The 19093-nt window shown below is 48.2% G+C and overlaps 1 protein-coding gene across 1 annotated transcript; it reads left to right on the forward strand.

Annotated features, from left to right (window-relative positions):
• Positions 1–779: 779 nt before the first annotated feature.
• On the forward strand, positions 780–4753 carry LOC125509732 (probable galacturonosyltransferase 4). The gene is made up of 7 exons (XM_048674756.1): positions 780–1192; positions 1272–1361; positions 1604–2007; positions 2617–2885; positions 2995–3352; positions 3562–4137; positions 4337–4753. Exons 1-7 carry the CDS (start codon positions 1069–1071, stop codon positions 4610–4612), a joined length of 2097 nt encoding a protein of 698 aa, XP_048530713.1. The 5' UTR covers positions 780–1068; the 3' UTR covers positions 4613–4753.
• Positions 4754–19093: the final 14340 nt, after the last annotated feature.

The following is a 19093-nucleotide window of genomic DNA, read 5'->3' on the forward strand; positions in this document are numbered from 1 at the left end:
CTACGTAAGCATATCCTGGCAGTTGCAACTGCCTGTGCGTAGTACGTAGGAGTAGGATCCACGCACGCACACGGCACGCGCGGGGCCTGCTGCTGGGATGGGCGCACGGCACACGGCTTCGGCGGTCCGTCCGTGCCAGTACTACGCCGCGTGATTCGCAGAGAATGGACGCGCGCACGAGCAGATCTGCAGGCGGATCACCCGGTCGAGGGAGAAAAGCACCAAAGAATGGTGCCGTCTGAATCTTCTGAACGAGAAGCGCGCACTCAAGGATGGATACCTTTCTCATTCTCCTCCGTCTCAAAATGTCACTCGAAAGACATGCTTAACTCACTGGCGTCACTTTCACCCTTTTTTGTTGTTGTTGTTGAAGAACATTCACCCATTTAATTCGGCCCATCTCCGCCCTAAAAACCCCCCGGTATATCTGTCTGTAGCACCTGTGCGGTCTCATTTACTCGGTCTATCCCCCTCTGCCCGTGTGGCCCGTGATGCCTCTGCTGTCCCGTGCGCCCACAGACCACCGCTCCCATATCCAAACGCCGACTCTGTTTCTCTATGCACAAACGCCGAACCAAATCTGACCAAATGCTTAGCAAATATAGGAGCGGTAAATACGACCTTGTATCTCTGTACCACAGATTATTGTATTATTAGGCTGTATCTCCGTACCGTTGCAAATCTGGAGAGAAACATCTCCATGAAACCCGTCTGCCCCACAGGCCACGGGCCACGGGAATAGAAAATTCGTGCGATCCAGCGCGTGTAAGGCAGGCAAAGGTGCCGGTGGAAAGGAAAGAAACCACTCGAGTCCAAACCGGCGCAGCACGCATCGCACCGCATGGGCCGCGCACCGCTCCCACGTTACCCATCCTGAGCCCTGACTGACTCACTGCCGCCCCGGAATTTCGCGTCCGCCGCGCGTGCCGACGCCCGAAGCCCCCCGAACCCTCCCCGAAGCCAAGCACCCGCCGCGCCGGAAAGCAAACCCCCCTCGTCCGGCGGCGGCGGTGCAGTGCGCCGTCCGAGGCTCTCCGGCCGCCGGCTGCGGGTGCGGGGCCCACGGACATGGCGGGGGCCGCGCGGGGCCGGCGGTGCCGGGGCGCGGTGCTGCTGCTGCTCGTCGCGTCCGTGCTCGCGCCCCTCGTGCTCTACGGCCGCTCCCCCGTCCCGTACCTCCCGGACTCCACCGGTACGTGCGGCTCCGGCGCCGGCGGCAATGCGGCGAAGATCCGTTCTTGACTTGATTTGGTTCATGTATTGTCTTGCAGTGGCGAGGGGCGCGTTCGATCGGGGCGACGGGTCCGGCTCCAATCTGGTGTGGCCGCAAATGGCCGCGTCCGAGGTTTCTCTCGCCAAAGGTAGATGCCGCTTTTCCTCCCCCTTTCGTTTTGCTTGCCTAATCTCGGGAAGGCATGAGTTTCACTGACTGTAGATTAGACCGTGAAAATGGTATAGAGATAGATTGAGTCTGTTTTCACCACAGTAAGAACGAATGAACCAACTTCTTGCACTTTTTTTGGTGAAGCAGTCGCCAGTTGAGTCATCCGTGGGTAAACGCATCTGATTTTTGTTGGAACTCTGTGTGAATTGCTTTTTGTAGATTTGACAATTGAGAGGCTAGGGGAGCACAAGAACCGGGTGCTGTCGGCGACTGACGACTGGCAAGCAGTTGAGGTAGCCAGGAGCCATCCATCAGAAAAGAAAATTGATACCTGGGAGGACCCTGTGTCGCGAGATGCTGATCAGGTGGTTGCTGTGGGAAATGACAGTGCTCAGTCTACACAGGATGGCATGATAAAGGAAGTTGTTAGCACCGACGGACGAGCAGATGGATTTCGTGATCCCGGCGATAGCAGGGTAGCTGAAGAGCAGGACGGACAAGGGATGGATGAAAAAGAGTTGCAGGATGCAACTGAGCTAGAGCACAAAGATGGATCTGGCGCATCTGAGAATAACATTGCTGGAACAGATACTGCTGGAAATCTGACATCGTCTTTGAATAAGGTAAAAAGTTATTAGAGAAGCCCTTTCCCTTTCTAAGGGAGGGGTATATTTCTGGAAGACTGAATCCCCTTCTAAGGGGGTAAATTAGTGGAAGACTGAATCATGGATACAGACCTGCCTGACATGTCTGGGTCATCTTACCTAAATGTAGGACGCAAAACTAACCTATGACTGAACCTTGCAGCACATCTATATTACTACTCAGTACCTAAGCTCATACTCATCGTATGAAGGTAAAATATTTGTGCACTGAATGAACTGGAATGGAGGTGATATTGTTTATTGTAAAAATCAAATTTATTCTATGACTACTCCCAAAGACATTGCAGCCATCTTAATGGATTGGCAAATATATGCCTATTATTTCCATTCCCATTTTGCAATGTTACTGTTTTGTGGTCTGTTTCTTACCTTTTTGTGAACATTAGGACTAGAACACTGAGTGACGAGCGATTAGAAGTCCTGAAAGTCTACTCTTATATTTTACACCATGTTGATAGTTATGTTTACACTGTAGCTTGTTTATTCAGTCACAACAGAGCATGTTATGTGTTCTGCCAGTTACCATCTTTCAGGGTTGTTCTAACAGCTAGTGTTTTAATTGTCCAGGAAAGCATTGCTGATACATCATCTGATCAAACTACACATGCTAGTGCCAATGCTGATCTCGCCACATTAGTGAGTAGCACTGATCATTCCGCAACTTCCCCAGATGCTACAATCCGCATCATCAAGGATCAATTGATAAGAGCAAAGACATATCTTGGTGTTCTAGCTTCTAGAGGAAATCATGGTACCGCCAAGGAGTTACGTGCACGAATGAAGGATATCCAACGAGCACTTGGTGGTGCAACCGATGATGGGATGCTTCCTCAGAAGTACTTTCTCTTTCACTGTACTACTGAATTTCCATTGTCATTATTGGTGTCTTGTACTTTGTATTGCGGTAATTATCTCTGAACTTACAAAACTTTCGGTTGCATGAAGTGTCCATGGCAAAATAAAAGCGATGGAGCAGACGCTGGGTAGGATCAAGAGAATGCATGATGGTTGCTCAGGTGCTGTGAACAGGCTCCGTACAAGCCTTCACTCAACAGAGGAGCGTCTTCAATCTCACAGAAAAGATGCCAACTATCTAGCTCAACTAGCAGCAAAATCTTTACCCAAAGGACTCCATTGTCTCCCATTGCGGCTTACAAATGAATATTATTCCAGCAACTCCAACAATAAGGATTTTCCAAATACGGAAAAGTTGGAAGACCCTCAACTCCATCACTATGCTGTTTTCTCAGATAATGTATTGGCTGCTGCAGTGGTTGTGAACTCCACTCTTGTTCATGCTAAGGTATTACCACTTGGTCAATGAGATAGCTAGCCAGGCAGCTGATTAATGATTGTGAACCGACTTCTGTTTTCTATTACCTCTGTACCAAATTGCCTGTCTTGAATTTTTCTAGATATGGATGTATCTAACACTATAATGTATCTATCAATCTCACTGTATTTAAGTTTGTACCTAAATCACTAATATGTACTCAATACTCTGTTCTGCAGAAACCAGCAAACCATGTCTTCCACATTGTGACAGATAGGCTTAACTACGCTGCAATGAAGATGTGGTTCTTGGCTAATCCCTTGGGTGAAGCTGCGGTTCAGGTTCAGAACATTGAAGAGTTTACCTGGCTGAACTCAAGCTACAGCCCAGTTCTGAAGCAGTTGGAATCCAGTTCGATGATTGATTACTATTTCGGGAGTGGGAAGGCTAGGCCGGGTGAAAATCCCAAATTCCGGAACCCAAAATACCTGTCGATTCTCAATCATCTGAGGTTCTATCTCCCTGAGATATTCCCGAAGCTTAACAAGGTGTTATTTCTAGACGATGATACCGTGGTGCAGCAGGACCTAAGTGCGCTTTGGTCGATAGATCTCAAAGGCAAGGTCAATGGTGCTGTTGAGACCTGTGGAGAGAGCTTCCACAGGTTTGATAAATACCTCAACTTCTCCAATCCTCTAATTGCCAGCAATTTTAATCCACACGCTTGCGGTTGGGCATATGGCATGAACATGTTTGATTTGTCGGAGTGGAGAAAGCAAAACATCACCGACGTCTACCACACCTGGCAGAACCTGGTGAGTTTATGAACTTATGAACAACATACTCCATTATAAAAAAGAGTCTTCACCGAGAGCTGAGGAGAGTTTATCCTGTAATAAGCTTTCAGCTATTCTGTCCTATTTTGATCTACAAGGAAATCCCTGTACTTGACCGAAACTGTCATCTCCCCATTCTTCAGTGGTATTTGACCCATGACTTATCTCATTTGTGCAGAATGAAGACAGGCTACTATGGAAGCTAGGCAGCCTCCCTGCAGGCCTTGTGACGTTCTGGAACCGCACTTTCCCCCTCGATCGCTCGTGGCATCTATTGGGGCTCGGGTACAACCCAAACGTCAACGAGAAGGAGATCAGGCGGGCATCCGTCATTCACTACAATGGGAACCTGAAACCCTGGCTTGAGATCGGACTGTCGAAATACCGAAAATACTGGTCGCGGCATGTCAATTACGATCAAGTGTTCATACGGGAGTGCAATATAAACCCCTGAGTGGCAAACACGCTTCATGTATGGTTTCGTTATTCTTTTTTCGCTTGCTATAGGTTAATTCTTTATGCTCTAGGTTTTGTAAGATATCTAGAGCATCTACTATTGTTTTTCAGTGGTAAAGGTGCCCGTTCCTCCTATGTATGACTAACTGTAAAAGTGCCAGCTATTTAGTGGTAGGCTTTAGAACCAGACAGACACACGCTCCAGTTAAGAGCCACGTAGGCTATATATTGCGTTTTTATACTTGCTGACGCGGATGTAACAAGATGGTAGAAAAACTGTGCCCAGTTCCTGCATACTGCAATGCAAGTGTAGTCAGTTTTTTTTTTTTTTTGAAAGTAGTCAGTTCGTTCTCTGTTCTGCCGCCACACATGAAATTTCGAAGTGGTTGCTGTGCTTATGTCGATCAGTTAAATTATCATAATAATCCACACGAAGTTTACAAACCCAGGCTGCAAACGACAGCTCCCAATGGACCGTTCAGAATGTGATCAAATCCAACAGAAAACGAGGTAATCCAATGGATGCCTTATCTTAACAAGATACTGTGGGCCTTAACTTGAAGATGACCCCTAATCCCAACAGAATTCCTTATCCAATCTCTACTTAGCCGGCGATTAGTTGAGATTCGTTTCCCCGATCCTCATGCACGGGCATCATATCATATGCCTATATATACGCGCTCTTTGCTGATCCTTGTGAAGTTTCGCAACGTACGCACATCATTCTGATCTGTTTAACTCTGCTCACCGTTCACGATGGCGAGAGCGCTCCTGGAGTCCGCGGGCGGCGCGGCGGCGGCGGCGGCGTGGGGTTTCCTGCCGCCGTGGCTCGCGGCGCTCGGCATGGTCGTGGCGTCGGTCTGGGCCGTCTCGTTCGCCGTGTTCCTCTGCGGCCGCAGCAGCTCGCGCGACGACGCCCCCAAGAAGAAGCCCGCCCCTGCTGCCCCGGCCCCGAAGGCGACCAGCTCCGTGAGTGTCGCCCCGGCCCCGAAGACGAGCGCGCCCGCGAGTGTCGCCACGGTCCCGATGGCGAGCCGACCCGCGAGTGTCGCCGCGGCCCCGAAGGCGAGCACGCCCGTGACTGTGGCCACGGCACCGAAGGCGAGCACGCCCGCGAGTGTCGCCGCGGCCCCGATGGAGAGCCGGCCCGCGAGTGTCGCCGCGGTCCCGATGACGAGCACACCCGCGAGTGTCGCCACGGCTCCGGTTGCGAGCCGACCCGCGAGTGTCGCCACGGCAGCGAAGGCGAGGACGCCCGTGAGTGTCGCCACGGACGCGACGTCGAGATGGCCCGTGAGTGTCGCCACGGCACCGATGGCGAGCCGACCCGCGAGTGTCGCCACGGCAGCGAAGGTGAGCAGGCCGGCGATCTTCGCGCCCACCACGGTGAGCTCGTCGAGGTCCGGGAGCACGGTGGTGGACACGACGGGGTGGTACGGAGCCGCGTACGCCTCCGGTGGATGCCGTGGCCACGGCCACGGCCACTGCCATGGGCAAGGTGGTGGTGGTGGCTGCGGCGGCGGCGGAGGTGGTGGTGGCGGTGGCGGCGGTGGCTGCGGCGGCGGCGGAGGTGGTGGTGGCGGCGGCGGCGGTGGCTGCGGCGGCTGCTAAAGTTCTGGTTGATTCTTCGGTCTTGTGGTGGCATGCATGCAAGGCGTATTAATGGCTGCTTGCATGCGTGGTGGTTATCTTTTTTTTTTAAGATTCGGCAACCTTTATTAAACAATAATCATATCAGTTACAAGGAAGGGGAATAAGAAAACAGGAGGTTTATCTCGTCACTCTCCAGAAAAATTTCCTCTGTAACTAGCCCAAGCAAGCTCATGCGCTGCCGCATTACCTTCCCGAGCACAATGAACAACAGTCTAGTCGTATTAGTTTCAGGATCATGTATAACGACCATGGTGTTCTTTTAGCGTACAACCATTGTGCTCGTTAGCTGTGGATTCGTGTTTCGGACTTTTGGTTAGTTATTCCCTCTATAAGGTTTGGTCAAAATCAAACTTTGTAGTGTTTGACTAATTTTATATTAAAAAAATATAAATATTCATAATATGAAATCAATATTATCAAATGCACCATAAAACATATATTTATAATACATAGTTTTTAGTATTGCAGATATTCAAATTTTTTTGTATAAATTTGGTCAAACTTTGTGCAGTTTGATTTTGATCAAATCTTATATACGGAGTAAAAAGAAACAGATAAAGTATTAGTTAGTCTTCCTAGATTGCATCATGGTGTTATTTGTTCTTGGGGTTTTCCTATGTCAGTGCCTCGATCGGCACCAAATTAAATCCTGCAAATGTATTTGTTCTCCAGAAAATTATGGTTTTCAGGAATGTCTTTTTCGCTGTACTTATCCAACACTTGAGTTTATTTGATTTGAATCTGTTAGGGTATCTTCAACAGTTGTAAGATAGGTGTTGGTAAATTTGCCACCTAAAACATAGTGATGATGTGACATGTAATAAATGTAGAAAGAGAGCAAAGTTGTATGTAGTTTAACCAACAACCTTTTCACAAGCTCCTAGGTGAAATAGAGAGCAATTACATTTATTTTCTTACCATCTATTGGATAGCTTATATACAATCCATTGAAGTAGTTGTATGATAACTTGTTGGTTGATGACATAGACATTCTACCAACAAGACTAACATACGGCATCTCCAACAATTGTAAGATAGTTGTTGGTAATTTGTCATCTAGGACATGGTGATGATGTGGCATGCAATAAATGTGGAGAGAGAGAGAGAGCAAAGTTGTATGTAGATTAACAAACAACATTTGCACAAACTCCAAGATGAAATAGAGAGCAATCACATTTATTTCTCCCCATCTATTGGTTAACTTAGATACAACCCATTGAAATAGTTGTATGATAACTTGTTGGTTGATGACATGGACATTTTACCAACAAGACTAACATACAACATGTTGGAGATGCCCTTATCTCCTCGACGCTGGCCGCTACGGTGCGGCGGCCACCAACCGTCCTCCCTCGCTGCCCGCTCACCGCTCGGGCAGCGGCGCCACCAACGCGCACCGTGGGCCATAGCCACATGCACCCCTCCCGTTGCTTGGCTTGACAGCGTCGGATGAGGAACCCACATGTGCTGGATTCGCAGCCCCCTCGTGCGAGTGAACTCTGGATCCCGCCTCTTTTCCGAGTATTCTGCTCCGGGGAGAGAACTCCGGGCCCTAGTTGGGACAGGTCCCACCCTTCCCATGTTGATCCAGTGCGCGAGGCCTTCTTAAGGCGCCTTGATGGCATGTGTCTTTGATACCTCAACTCTCGCCACTTTTGCAAGGACGCAGAGACCACCTTTGCTGCATCATATGCAAGCTTCCTGGCCACTTCGGCAAGGAATGCCCTCAAAATCCTAGGAACAAGGGTAGAGGAGGTAGTGCCAAAAATAGACTAGGTCCTCGGCTGCCGTCGCTCTCGATGCAATATCATCTCCGATAGCCCACTCCACCTCTACCGTCTACTCCGCCTCTTGTCACCATGGCCACCGCGGCCCGTTTCTCCCACACCAACCCATTGCGCCGCCCCCGCTCCAGCCATAAGGGGGTGGTCTCCTCCCCCGCCATGGACCACGAGGTGTTTGCCTTCACCACACGCGGTCACGCTCTCGGCCCTGGGCGGAAAGGGGACAACAGACCCCCTGATTATGGGGCGCGCTCTAAAGGAGCAGTTGCACGTCTCATCGCACCTGCTATGTGTCATAGCGCACCACCTGGAGAACTACTTCGTCCAATTCGACGTGTCGATGCTCCGTGACAACATCGTAGCAAAGGGCTTCGTCATGGTGGACGCGCGCACTTCAACATCATGCCTTGGCATGAGAATGACCACACGACACTCCAAAAGTTCTCACTCCATGTCCACGTCGTCATCGAGAAGCTGCCTATGGAGTTCCCTTCAATGGAAGGGGCAGAGGAGGCGCTTGAAGACCTCTGCCGCGTCGACAGCGCGGCCATACAAAGACATTCGCCTAAGTGTGGATATGGGATGTCGCCCACATCCCGACCAAGCGCACACTCTGCATGATGAAGCACGGCGCATGATGCATCGAGGAGATGATTGGCTACTCGCCGCTGGACCGCAAGGTTGCGCCGCCCCCAGGTTCATACGGAAGTGCAACATAAATCCCCGAGTGACAAACACTTTGTGTATGGGTTCGTTATTCTTCTTCTTTTTTTTTGCTTGCTAGGCTAAATCTAGAGCATTTACTATATTATTTTTCAGTCGTAAAGGTGCCCGTTGCTCTTATAACCAACTGTAAAGGTGCCAGCTGTTTAGTGGTAAGGATTTAGAACCAGACACAGGCCCCAGTTAATAGCTACGTAGGCCGTGTTACGTTTTGTACTTACTGATGTGGATGTAGCTAATTTTTTTCGCAAATAACAAAGTCTTAATGTACGAATTTCATAATCCGCTGTGAAGAAAAGAAGTAGCAACGAAACTAGAGATAAGCTGAATTAGCATAATGATCCACACGAAGTTGTAGAAACTCAGGTTGCAGACGATGGCTCGCAGTTTATTAGCAATGGACTGTTCAGGATGTGATCAAATCGAATTGAAAACGAGGTCCGTCACCCGATGCCTTATCTTAACACAAGACAGTGTAGGCCTTAACAAGAAGATGAGCCCTGATCCCAACGGAGTTCCTTAACTAATCTCTAGTTAGTCGGTGATTAGTTTCGCCGATCCGCATCTACGGGCATCATATGCCTATATATACGCTCTCTTGCTGGCAGTACATCCGAAGCTCCGCTACACGTACACATTGTTCTGATCTGTTCAACTCTGCTCCATTCACGATGGCGAGAGCGCTCCTGGAGTCCTCGGGCAGCGCGGCGGCGGCGGCGCCGGGCTTCCTGCCGCCGTGGCTTGCGGCGCTCGGCATGGTCGTGGCGTCGGTCCGGGTCGTCTCGTTCGCCGTGTTCCTCTGCGGCCGCAGCAGCTCGCACGACGACATCGACGTCCCCAAGAGGAAGCCCGCCGCTGCTGCCACGGCGGCCAAGGCTAGCAGGCCGGCGAGCGTCGCGCCCACCAAGGTGAGGTCGTCGAGGTCCGGGGGCTCGGCGGTCGGCACGACGGGGTGGCACAGAGCCACGTACGCCTCCGGTGGATGCCATGGCCACAGCCACGGCCATGGTGGTGGCAGCGGCTGCCGTGGGGGCAGAGGTGGAGGTGGTGGTGGCGGTGGCGGTGGCTGCGGCGGAGGCTGCTAAGTTGGCGGGTTGATTCATTCGGTCTTGTGTTGGCATGCATGCACGGCATATTAATGGCTGCATGCATGCGTGATCATCTTAGGCTGGTCATAGTGGGAAGTAACTTATACTAGTGTCATACATATGACACTAGTCTAAGTTACTAGTGCAAAGTAACATAGTGCTAATGTCATAGAGGTCTTCATTTATTAGCTTGTAGACTCATCCTGCCTTGGAAAACGCTATGTTATAGTAACATATTATGTTACCATTTCTTATTAACTACATGCCACATAAGCAAAATTTTCTTGGAGCGCGCTATGTTACTAGCTAAGTTACTCCCACTATGGCACTAGCCTTAGTTAAGTCAGTCTAGTGGTGTTAATTTCAGGATTATGTGTGTTCCGACCATGGTGTTCTTTTTGGCGATACAACCATCGTGTCGGTTAGCTGCGGATTAGTGTTTCGATTAGTTTGTCTTCCTAGATTATTCATTGAAGTGTTATTTGTTCTTGATTTTCTTATTTCAGTGCCTCGAATGTGGACGACTGAATGTAATTCAACAAATGTGTTTGTTGTTCTGAATGTTTTTTGTTGCGTGAATGTTATGTTCATGGTAGTTGGCCAAGATTCTAGTTTATATTCGAATCTTCTACTATAATCTAGTACTAGTAATCTTTATTATCCTCAATCTTAACCCAGAGTGATCACATCAACGTAAATTAGATATAGGAGAAATTACATTTAAGTCTGCTCTAATCCAATCTGTTTTTCATGAATACGCCGAAGCGTATCATCCCATTAATAAAGGATAGAAAGTACACTGTGGTGTTTCTCATGATGCATACGCGTTGAAGAGGGGGGGGGAGGGGGTCATCTTTCTTCTCCTTAGTCTTCACACATGTCATAGGATGGTCTAACAAACTTAAAACATAAGAAAACCAACCATAGACAACACTGAAAAACCAAAGTCTTCATGAAGAATAGGCCAACCCATCTTTTTAAGTGAGATTGGCTACTGAAACCAAGCAGAAGTGGCCTTGTCAAATGTCTTTGGCGTGCAGTGGGTTATCTCAAACCAAACACACCCTCAAACTCTAGAACAACGGTGTTGCGGTGTTGTCTTTAATAACATACCATTCAACCTAGAAATGTTTGACCTGTATAAATATGCTAAAAGGACTTGTATTTTGAATTGGAGAAAGTGCTAACCATTTTTTCTTGCATGGGGGTATCTCGTCGCCTCTTTTGTAAGCCCCCGCGGCTAAATATGGCCATCGATTTGGTTAACTTCTAGCTCCATCACTAGCAATACGATACATATAAATTGATACATTTTTTGTGGGTTCACTGTTTTACAATGTTTTGTAAGTTGTTTCACAAAAAAGGTCGAGTGCTATGGAAGAGCAACATTTTTACTCCGCTCCAAACATATTGTTCTAGCATGCACTTTTGCTTCTATGGTGCATTTGGTTGGGGAAATGAGGTGGAATGGAAGTGAATGTTTTTGGGGACATTTAGGTGTTTGATTGTGGTAGTGCAATTGAACAAGTTCGGATTGGGTGAGTTATTTCTCTCAAAAGTTCCTATGAAAAGGTATTGCAAAGAATTTTCGAGAGAAATAACTGTTTACATGGTTTTATGGATTGTAATGAACAACAATTGGGTGTTTTTGGATTACTTGTATAGTAGTATGCAGAAAACGACATGAATTTTTTATATGTAATGTCGTATATTTATTACGCTTGTGAGTGTAAATAATCAATTGTTTTTGTGCTGCAAATGCAAATGAAACAGTGCTGAAAATTTGAATAACATGTTGCTAAAAACACAAAGAGCTATGATGATGGTTGAGACTATACACCATATACATATAAGAGGTAATCTCATCATTCATATGCAACACCCATGGGCTAAATCAGATATGTTCTATTTCATCTCTCCGACCAAACGCTAAAACAAAACCATTTAAATCCCTTATACCATCTCCAACCAAACACAAGCATGTGGTACCAAGCCGGTATGCCTTGAACGGAATGTCATGGTTCCGTTCCAAATTGGTATTGGTTTTGTTCTTGCATGTAGGGAGTCAAACAAATGGAATGGAACAATTTTGCTTTGTTGTTTGGCTAGAGAGATGGAATGGGACAAATTTGATTCAGCTCACCTATAGGAATGGTGAGTTTACCCCCATATACACATGATGGGTAATCTGGACAAGTATAATCCTTTGCATTTTGTGGCAACGTTATTCAAATTTTCTACAACATTTCATTTGTATTTGAAAGGATCGATATAGTTGACTAGAGGGGGGGGGTGAATAGGCAACTAACAATTTTTAGCTTTTCTTTGCCAAATTAAACTTTGCATCAAAGTAGCTTGTCTAGATGTGCAACTAGGTGAGCAACCTATATGATGCAACAACAACAAGCACACAAGCAAGCAATGGAAATAATACAAATAAGCTTGCTCAAGTGAAGGTACGAGATAACCAAGAGTGGAGCCGATGAAGACGAGGATGTGTTACCGAAGTTCCTTCCTTTTGAGGGGAAGTACGTCTCCGTTGGAGCAGTGTGGAGGCACCATGCTCCCCAAGAAGCCACTAGGGCCATCGTATTCTCCTCACGCCCTCACACAATGCGAGATGCCGTGATTCCACTATTGGTGCCCTTGGAGGCGGCGACCGGACCTTTACAAACAAGGTCGGGGCAATCTTCACAACTTAATCGGAGGCTCCCAACAACACCATGAAGCTTCACCACAATGGAATATGGCTCCGTGGTGACCTCAACCGTCTAGGGTGCTCAAACACCAAAGAGTAACAAGATCCGCTAGGGATTAGTGGGGAAATCAAATTTCTCTTGGTGGAAGTGTAGATCGGGGCCTTCTCAACCAATCCCGAGAAAATCAACAAGTTTGATTAGCTAGGGAGAGAGATCGGGTGAAAATGAAGCTTGGAGCATTAATGGAGCTTTGGGGGAAGAGGTAAGTCAACGTTGAAGAAGAAGACCCCCTTTTATAAAGGGGGGAACAATCCAACCGTTACCCCCTAAAACAGCCCCGCGAAGGGCGGTACTATCGCAGGGGGCAGCGGTACTACCGCTCCCCCTCGCGGTACAGCCATGCAGTTTGGGAGGGCTGGCGTATGAGCAGGAGTCAGACCCAGTGCGGTACTGCCGCGGTGGTAGGGCGGTACTACCGCTCTCGAGCGGTACTACCGCTTCTACTGCCGCTGCTTAGTGCCACACAATCCGACACGAGAGGCGACCCCCTCGAGTCGACGCGGTAGGAGCCCGGTACCGCAGCGGTACTGCGTCTGAGGACCCACAAGCGGTACTACCGCTGGGCACCGCGGTATTACCACTCGGACCAAAACAAGCTCATAAAGCAGGAAAAGAGACCTTCATCGACGCGGGAAGGCACAGAGGGTGCGAAAAGGAAGTGTACGTGTTGATTCCACCCTAGCCTTACCAAAGCGGACCCCCTCTTGATAGCACGGTGACTCCTATGAGACAAGTCCACGAAACCAGAAACGAAAGAGCTACACCATCTTGATTAAAAACTCCGAGGGGAAAGAATCGTCTCGTGCCAAAGGATGAATCTCTGAAATGCTCAAAGCACACGATTAGTCCGCAAAAGCATTGTCATCAATGACCAAATCACCTTAGGGATAAATATGCCCTTACAATCTCCCTCTATTTGGTGGATTGATGACAATACGGGATTTGCACAAATGGGAAAATATATGACATAAGAAAACCCCACATCTCTAAAATATAGACGGGCTCCCCCTAGATGTGTGCTATAGAGAAAAGTGCTTTGGACTGCACGGCGCACATACTAGGATCAATACTACCCCTATATTTTAGAGACAATGCATATCTTGCAGCACTAAGGCTAACACTAAGCAAAATAGTAGATAAGAGCATAGCATAACTAGTACAAGATAACATAAGCTCAATAAGATGTGATAGAGTGCATATGTCTTACACCATATGATAGAAAAATCTCACGAGCACAACCAAACCAACGTAAGAAAGGTTCAACACGAGAAAAGAGTTCGCGAGAAAGACAGGCAAGGCAAACACGCCACACAAACACATGCTCGCAACTCGACAACGACACAAATCCCTAAACTCTCTCCCCCTTTGGCATCGAGACACCAAAAAGGCAAAGAGCGTTGCTATGGCTCCAGGTGATAGCCAACTGAGGATCTCGAACATCATATCCCAGCGGGATCGGCTGCACCGCCGTCATCGGTCGGAAACTGCTCGGTGTTTGAGTCGGTCCACGGGCAGTGCTGTTGAATCCACTCCTCCTCATCAATGATCTTGTCCTCAGATCCGCTGGCAACGGTCGCACCCAACTGAGCTCCTTGTGACGACCCCTGAACTGCTTCTCAGCCACGTGAGTCATGTACTGACCATGAGACTCCATGCAGAAGAGTTTCTTCATCTTGCGCTTGAGCTTCTTTGCCCAAGAGGGCTCTGCTCCAGATGGCTCATAGTCATCGTCCTCATCAGCATTAGCCTCGGTCTCCATGTCAGCAGCTCCAGGCGGAACAGCAGAACTCGAAGCTGTGGTGCCCCAGTTCTCCTTCTTCCTCAGACGCTTGATCTCATGAGAAACAAGATCTCCAGTCTCCAGCACCACCCTAGGATACACACGCTCCCAGGCCTTCTCAATGAGCAACATGATAAACGGTCCATAGATAGGGCACTTGCGCCCAGAGATGGCGGAAACCAACTCAGACCACATGACATGAGAGATATCCAAAGAGTCTCTAGTGTTTTCTTCCTTCTCATGTTGACAGAAAAGAAGCATGTCCACAAGATAAGAGTGTACCATATCTAAGTTGCCGATGCAAGGGAAGAGGGTCTCCCTGAAGATGTGATGGAGAATATCCAGAAATGTTGGCAGCTCATAGGTCTCCTTCTGAGTCACTGGGTTAATCTTCAAGGTACAGTATGGCCAGAGAGATTGCTTGTGAGTGGAAGTTGCATTGCGGTGAGGGCGAAAGGCAACTGGGTTCTCAAGACCTTGATCCTCAACTTCAAGAAGCTCCATGAAGGCCTTCCACTTAACAGTAAGCAGCCTACCATTTGTCATCCAAGTCAGAGTTCTGTCCTCATCTGTCCCAAGATGGACGATGGCATAAAACTTGAGCCACCAAATCTGCATTAAAATCCTTGTTGAACTGCATGATCCTGGGGATGTTCAACTGAGAGCACATCTGAAGAGTCTTCCCAAAGTAGTCAGGATCCTTCTCCATAAAGGCAACATCGATGGAGCGAACATCAACAAAAAGGTTCTTCTTGGCCTTGATCACATCAAAGTAGATGGCATACTGAAAGCGGTTTCAGAACGGGCGGTTGACCAAGGCAGGCTCTTGATCGACCTCATAGGGGTTGCGCCGACGCTTCTCCTAGAATTCCTTGGCAGACATCTCTGTCACAGACTTGGCCATTGGCTTGGGCTTGGATGCACTCATCTTCTTCATTTGAGGCGAAACACTTGGCGGAACACTTGGTGGAGCACTTGACGAGGTTGTCATTGTCTCAGAGATGCGGTATCGCTTGGACATTGCACGTCCGGGGTTGACACGACGGACTTGCTGCTCAGAATGTTCATCACCTGGAACCAAACACACGAGCAGAAGAAACAACATGAAAGAAAGAGCATAAGCCTCCAAAGAAGACAACATGGATCAAAAAGTGGTAGGAGATGATGGAATTGGGCATCCAGCGGTGGTACCGCGACCCCACCGCGGCAGTACCGCTCGAGCGGTAGTACCATGCAAGAAGAGCGGTAGTACTTCTCCAGACCGGGAACGGCGGTTCCCTACTGCCGTGGACAGATCCGGCACTACCAGGGATGCCAAATTCAAAAATAAGCCTACCAATCATCAATCCAAAGGCCTAGATGCCATCTCCATCCTACTCAAGCCTCGACTTAGCCAAAAATCGAGAAAAGCAATGCCTATTTCCCTAACAACTAGATATGAGATCTAGGCAAAGAGAGAACGGGAACGGGGGCAATACCGGCATCCATGGCAAGAGAACGCGGTGGGGATCGACTCCACCGAAGGAACTGGAGAGGGGCGGCACAAAGACGGCGGCCGACCGAAGCCCTCCTACGGCGAGACGTTGCAGGAGCGACGAGGAAGACGAGAGAGTGGGGCGAATGGGTATGGGGGAGAAAAGCAACTCCCCTGGCCCCAACATAACCCCATCGTCTGCCCCGTAGCGGTAGTACCGCTGGGGTGGGCAGTAGTACCGCTTGACGTTCATCAGCGGTAGTACCACGCACCCAGCGGTAGTACCGCTCAGCCGCAAAAAGACTAGCCAAAACGGCTTAGCTCAAGAAGAGAAAATGACTAGAAAACAAGAGAAAACACACACGCCAAACCAACACAAAGAATACGAAGAACACACACCTCTCCAGGAGAGGGCGGTGGCCGAGGCCACCTATGTTTGAGTCCGGAGGTATGGTACCGCGAAGATTTTAACCTTGGGACCATGACCAAAAGTCATCTTTGAAGCACAAGAACCATAAAAAATGGGTAGAGTGAAAGAGTTTGATTAGTTTATGCATAATGGGGGGAGGGAAGGTTCATTGAGACAACCACACTCCCCCTATGTCCATGCCTACACCTAAACAAGATATCAAGTTGAGTATGGTGGGGTGTGAAAGGTTCAAGCAACATTGCTCGAATCAATGATATTTAGCTCATGCCTTAAGTCGCGAAATCTTGCTTCATCCAAGGGCTTCGTGAAGATATCTGCAAGGTTATCATGAGTGTTGACATAGTTGAGCTCGATCTCCCCTCGCCTAATGTGATTCCGGATGAAGTGATACCGAATCTCAATATGCTTCGTCTTGAAGTGTTGGACCGGGTTGAGAGAAATCTTGATGGCACTTTCATTGTCACACCAAAGAGGCACTTGTCACAAATGACGCCGTAATCCTTTAAAGTTTGCCTCATCCAAAGAAGTTGTGCACAACAACTACCGGCCGCCACATACTCCACTTCGGTGGACGAGAGAGACACACAACTTTGTTTCTTGGAAGACCAACTCACCAAAGAGCAACCAAGAAATTGGCACCCTCCGGAAGTGGACTTCCTATCCACTTTGTCTCCCGCCCAATCGGAGTCCGAATATCCTACAAGCTTGAAGTTTGCTCCTCTTGGGTACCATAAGCCAAAGTTTGGGGTATGATCCAAATATCAAAAGATTGGCTTGACCGCCACAAAGTGGCTTTCCTTAGGCGTGGCTTGAAACCGTGCACAAATCCCCACACTCAACATGATATCCGATCTAGATGCACAAAGGTAAAGCAAGGAGCCAATCATGGAGCGATATACCTTTTGATCCACCGCTTTACCATTGAGATCAATGTCAAGTTGACACTTGGTGGGCATGGGAGTGGAAGCTGGCTTGACATCACTTAGCTTGAATCTCTTGAGCATGTCTTGAGTGTATTTGGCTTGGTTGATGAAGGTTCCTTCTCTTCTTTGTTTGACTTTGAAGCCAAGGAAGAACTTCAACTCTCCTATCATGGACATCTTAAACTTGGAGGTCATGAGCGCGGAAAATTCCTCATTGAAAGCCTCGACTTGGGAGTAGCCTTGTGCTACCAAACGAGCCTTGTTGCGAATGATAATCCCATGAGCATATTGCTTGTTCTTGAATATCCACTTGGTTCCAATGACATCATGGTTCCCCGTTGGCCTTGGCACCAATCTCCACACCTTGTTGTGCTCGAAATTGTTGAGTTCTTCATGCATGGCATTGAGCCAATCCGGATCTTCGAGCGCCTCATAGGCCTTTGGGGGTTAAACACAAGAGACAAACATGTGATGTTCAGAATAGTTTGCTAATTGTCTACGAGTGCTTACCCCCTTTCTTAAGCTTCCAAGCACATTTGTCATGAGATGGTCTTTGGTGGATAGCTTGGATGCGATCTTGGCGGCACGACGCTCTAATTCCTCCTCTAGGGAGAGCTGATGAGCGTCAACTTGATCATCTTGAGCGTCGTCTTGAGCTTGTTCATGATCTCGAGCTTGCTCTTGATCTTGAACATGCTCGATGGTGAGAAATTGACCTTGGGCATCCCTTGATGTTTCAACACCATCTTGAGATTGACCTTGCCCTTGATCTTGTTCTTGAGGTTGAGGGCCTTCACTTTGTTCTTCGGAAGCGTGTGGGCCTTGGGTTGGTGATGGCTCCACTTGAGTGGAGCATTGTCCTTCTCCTTCGGCCACAAGGGGTTCCTCAATGGGTAGGATAAAACCAACACCCATTCTTCTTATGGCTCGAGGAGGAATTTCATCACCTACATCACAAGTGCCACTTTGCCCCACTTGGGAGCCATTATTCTCATCAAACTCCACGTTACACGTCTCCTCAATAAGCCCCGTGGACTTATTTAGGACACGGTAAGCATGAGAGTTTGTAGCATAACCAACAAATATGCCCTCATAAGCTCTGGCCTCAAATTTAGACAAATGACCACCTTTCTTTAGAATGAAACACTTACACCCGAACACCCGGAAGTACTTGAGGTTGGGCTTGTTACCGATGAGTATCTCATATGGAGTCTTGTTCAAGCCTTTGCGGAGATAGAGCCGATTTGATGCATGACACACGGTGTTGATGGCTTCGGCCCAAAAGTTGTATGGAGACTTGAACTCCGCCATCATGGTCCTTGCCGCATCCATCAACGTCCGGTTCTTCCTCTCCGCTACACCATTTTGTTGAGGGGTGTATGGTGCGGAATATTGATGCTTGATCCCCTCATCACTAAGAAACTCATCCAAGGTGTAGTTCTTGAACTCGGTGCCGTTGTCACTTCTTATAGTCAAGATCTTTGCATTGTGTTGACGTTGGGCTTCATTTGCAAAGTCAATGACGGTTTGTTGGGTCTCGCTCTTCCTCTTAAAGAAATATACCCAGGTGTATCTTGAATAATCATCCACAATCACTAAGCAATATTTTCTACCCCCAAGACTATCAAAGGATGGAGGCCCAAAGAGATCCATATGAAGGAGCTCCAAAGGCCTCTTCGAGTAGATGATAGTCGTGGGAGGGTGAGCCTTCTCATGTAGCTTTCCTTCGATGCACGCACTGCAAGCACGATCTTTAGCAAAACTAACATTTGTTAGTCCACGGACATGGTCCCCCTTGAGAAGACTTTGCAAAGATCTCATATTGACATGGGCTAGAAGGCGATGCCAAAGCCAACCCATGTCAA

The sequence above is a fragment of the Triticum urartu genome, chromosome 5 (assembly GCF_003073215.2).
Source record: "Triticum urartu cultivar G1812 chromosome 5, Tu2.1, whole genome shotgun sequence".
Classification (NCBI taxonomy): Eukaryota; Viridiplantae; Streptophyta; class Magnoliopsida; order Poales; family Poaceae; genus Triticum; species Triticum urartu.

What these genes read in the sequence shown, in the direction of transcription:
- LOC125509732 (XM_048674756.1), top strand. Translation starts at nt 1,069, where the DNA reads ATGGCGGGGGCCGCGCGGGGCCGGCGGTGCCGGGGCGCGGTGCTGCTG. An exon ending in TGACATCGTCTTTGAATAAG is followed by an intron (nt 2,008 to 2,616) that starts GTAAAAAGTTAT and finishes TTAATTGTCCAG; the next exon opens with GAAAGCATTGCTGATACATC. An exon ending in ACCACACCTGGCAGAACCTG is followed by an intron (nt 4,138 to 4,336) that starts GTGAGTTTATGA and finishes TCATTTGTGCAG; the next exon opens with AATGAAGACAGGCTACTATG.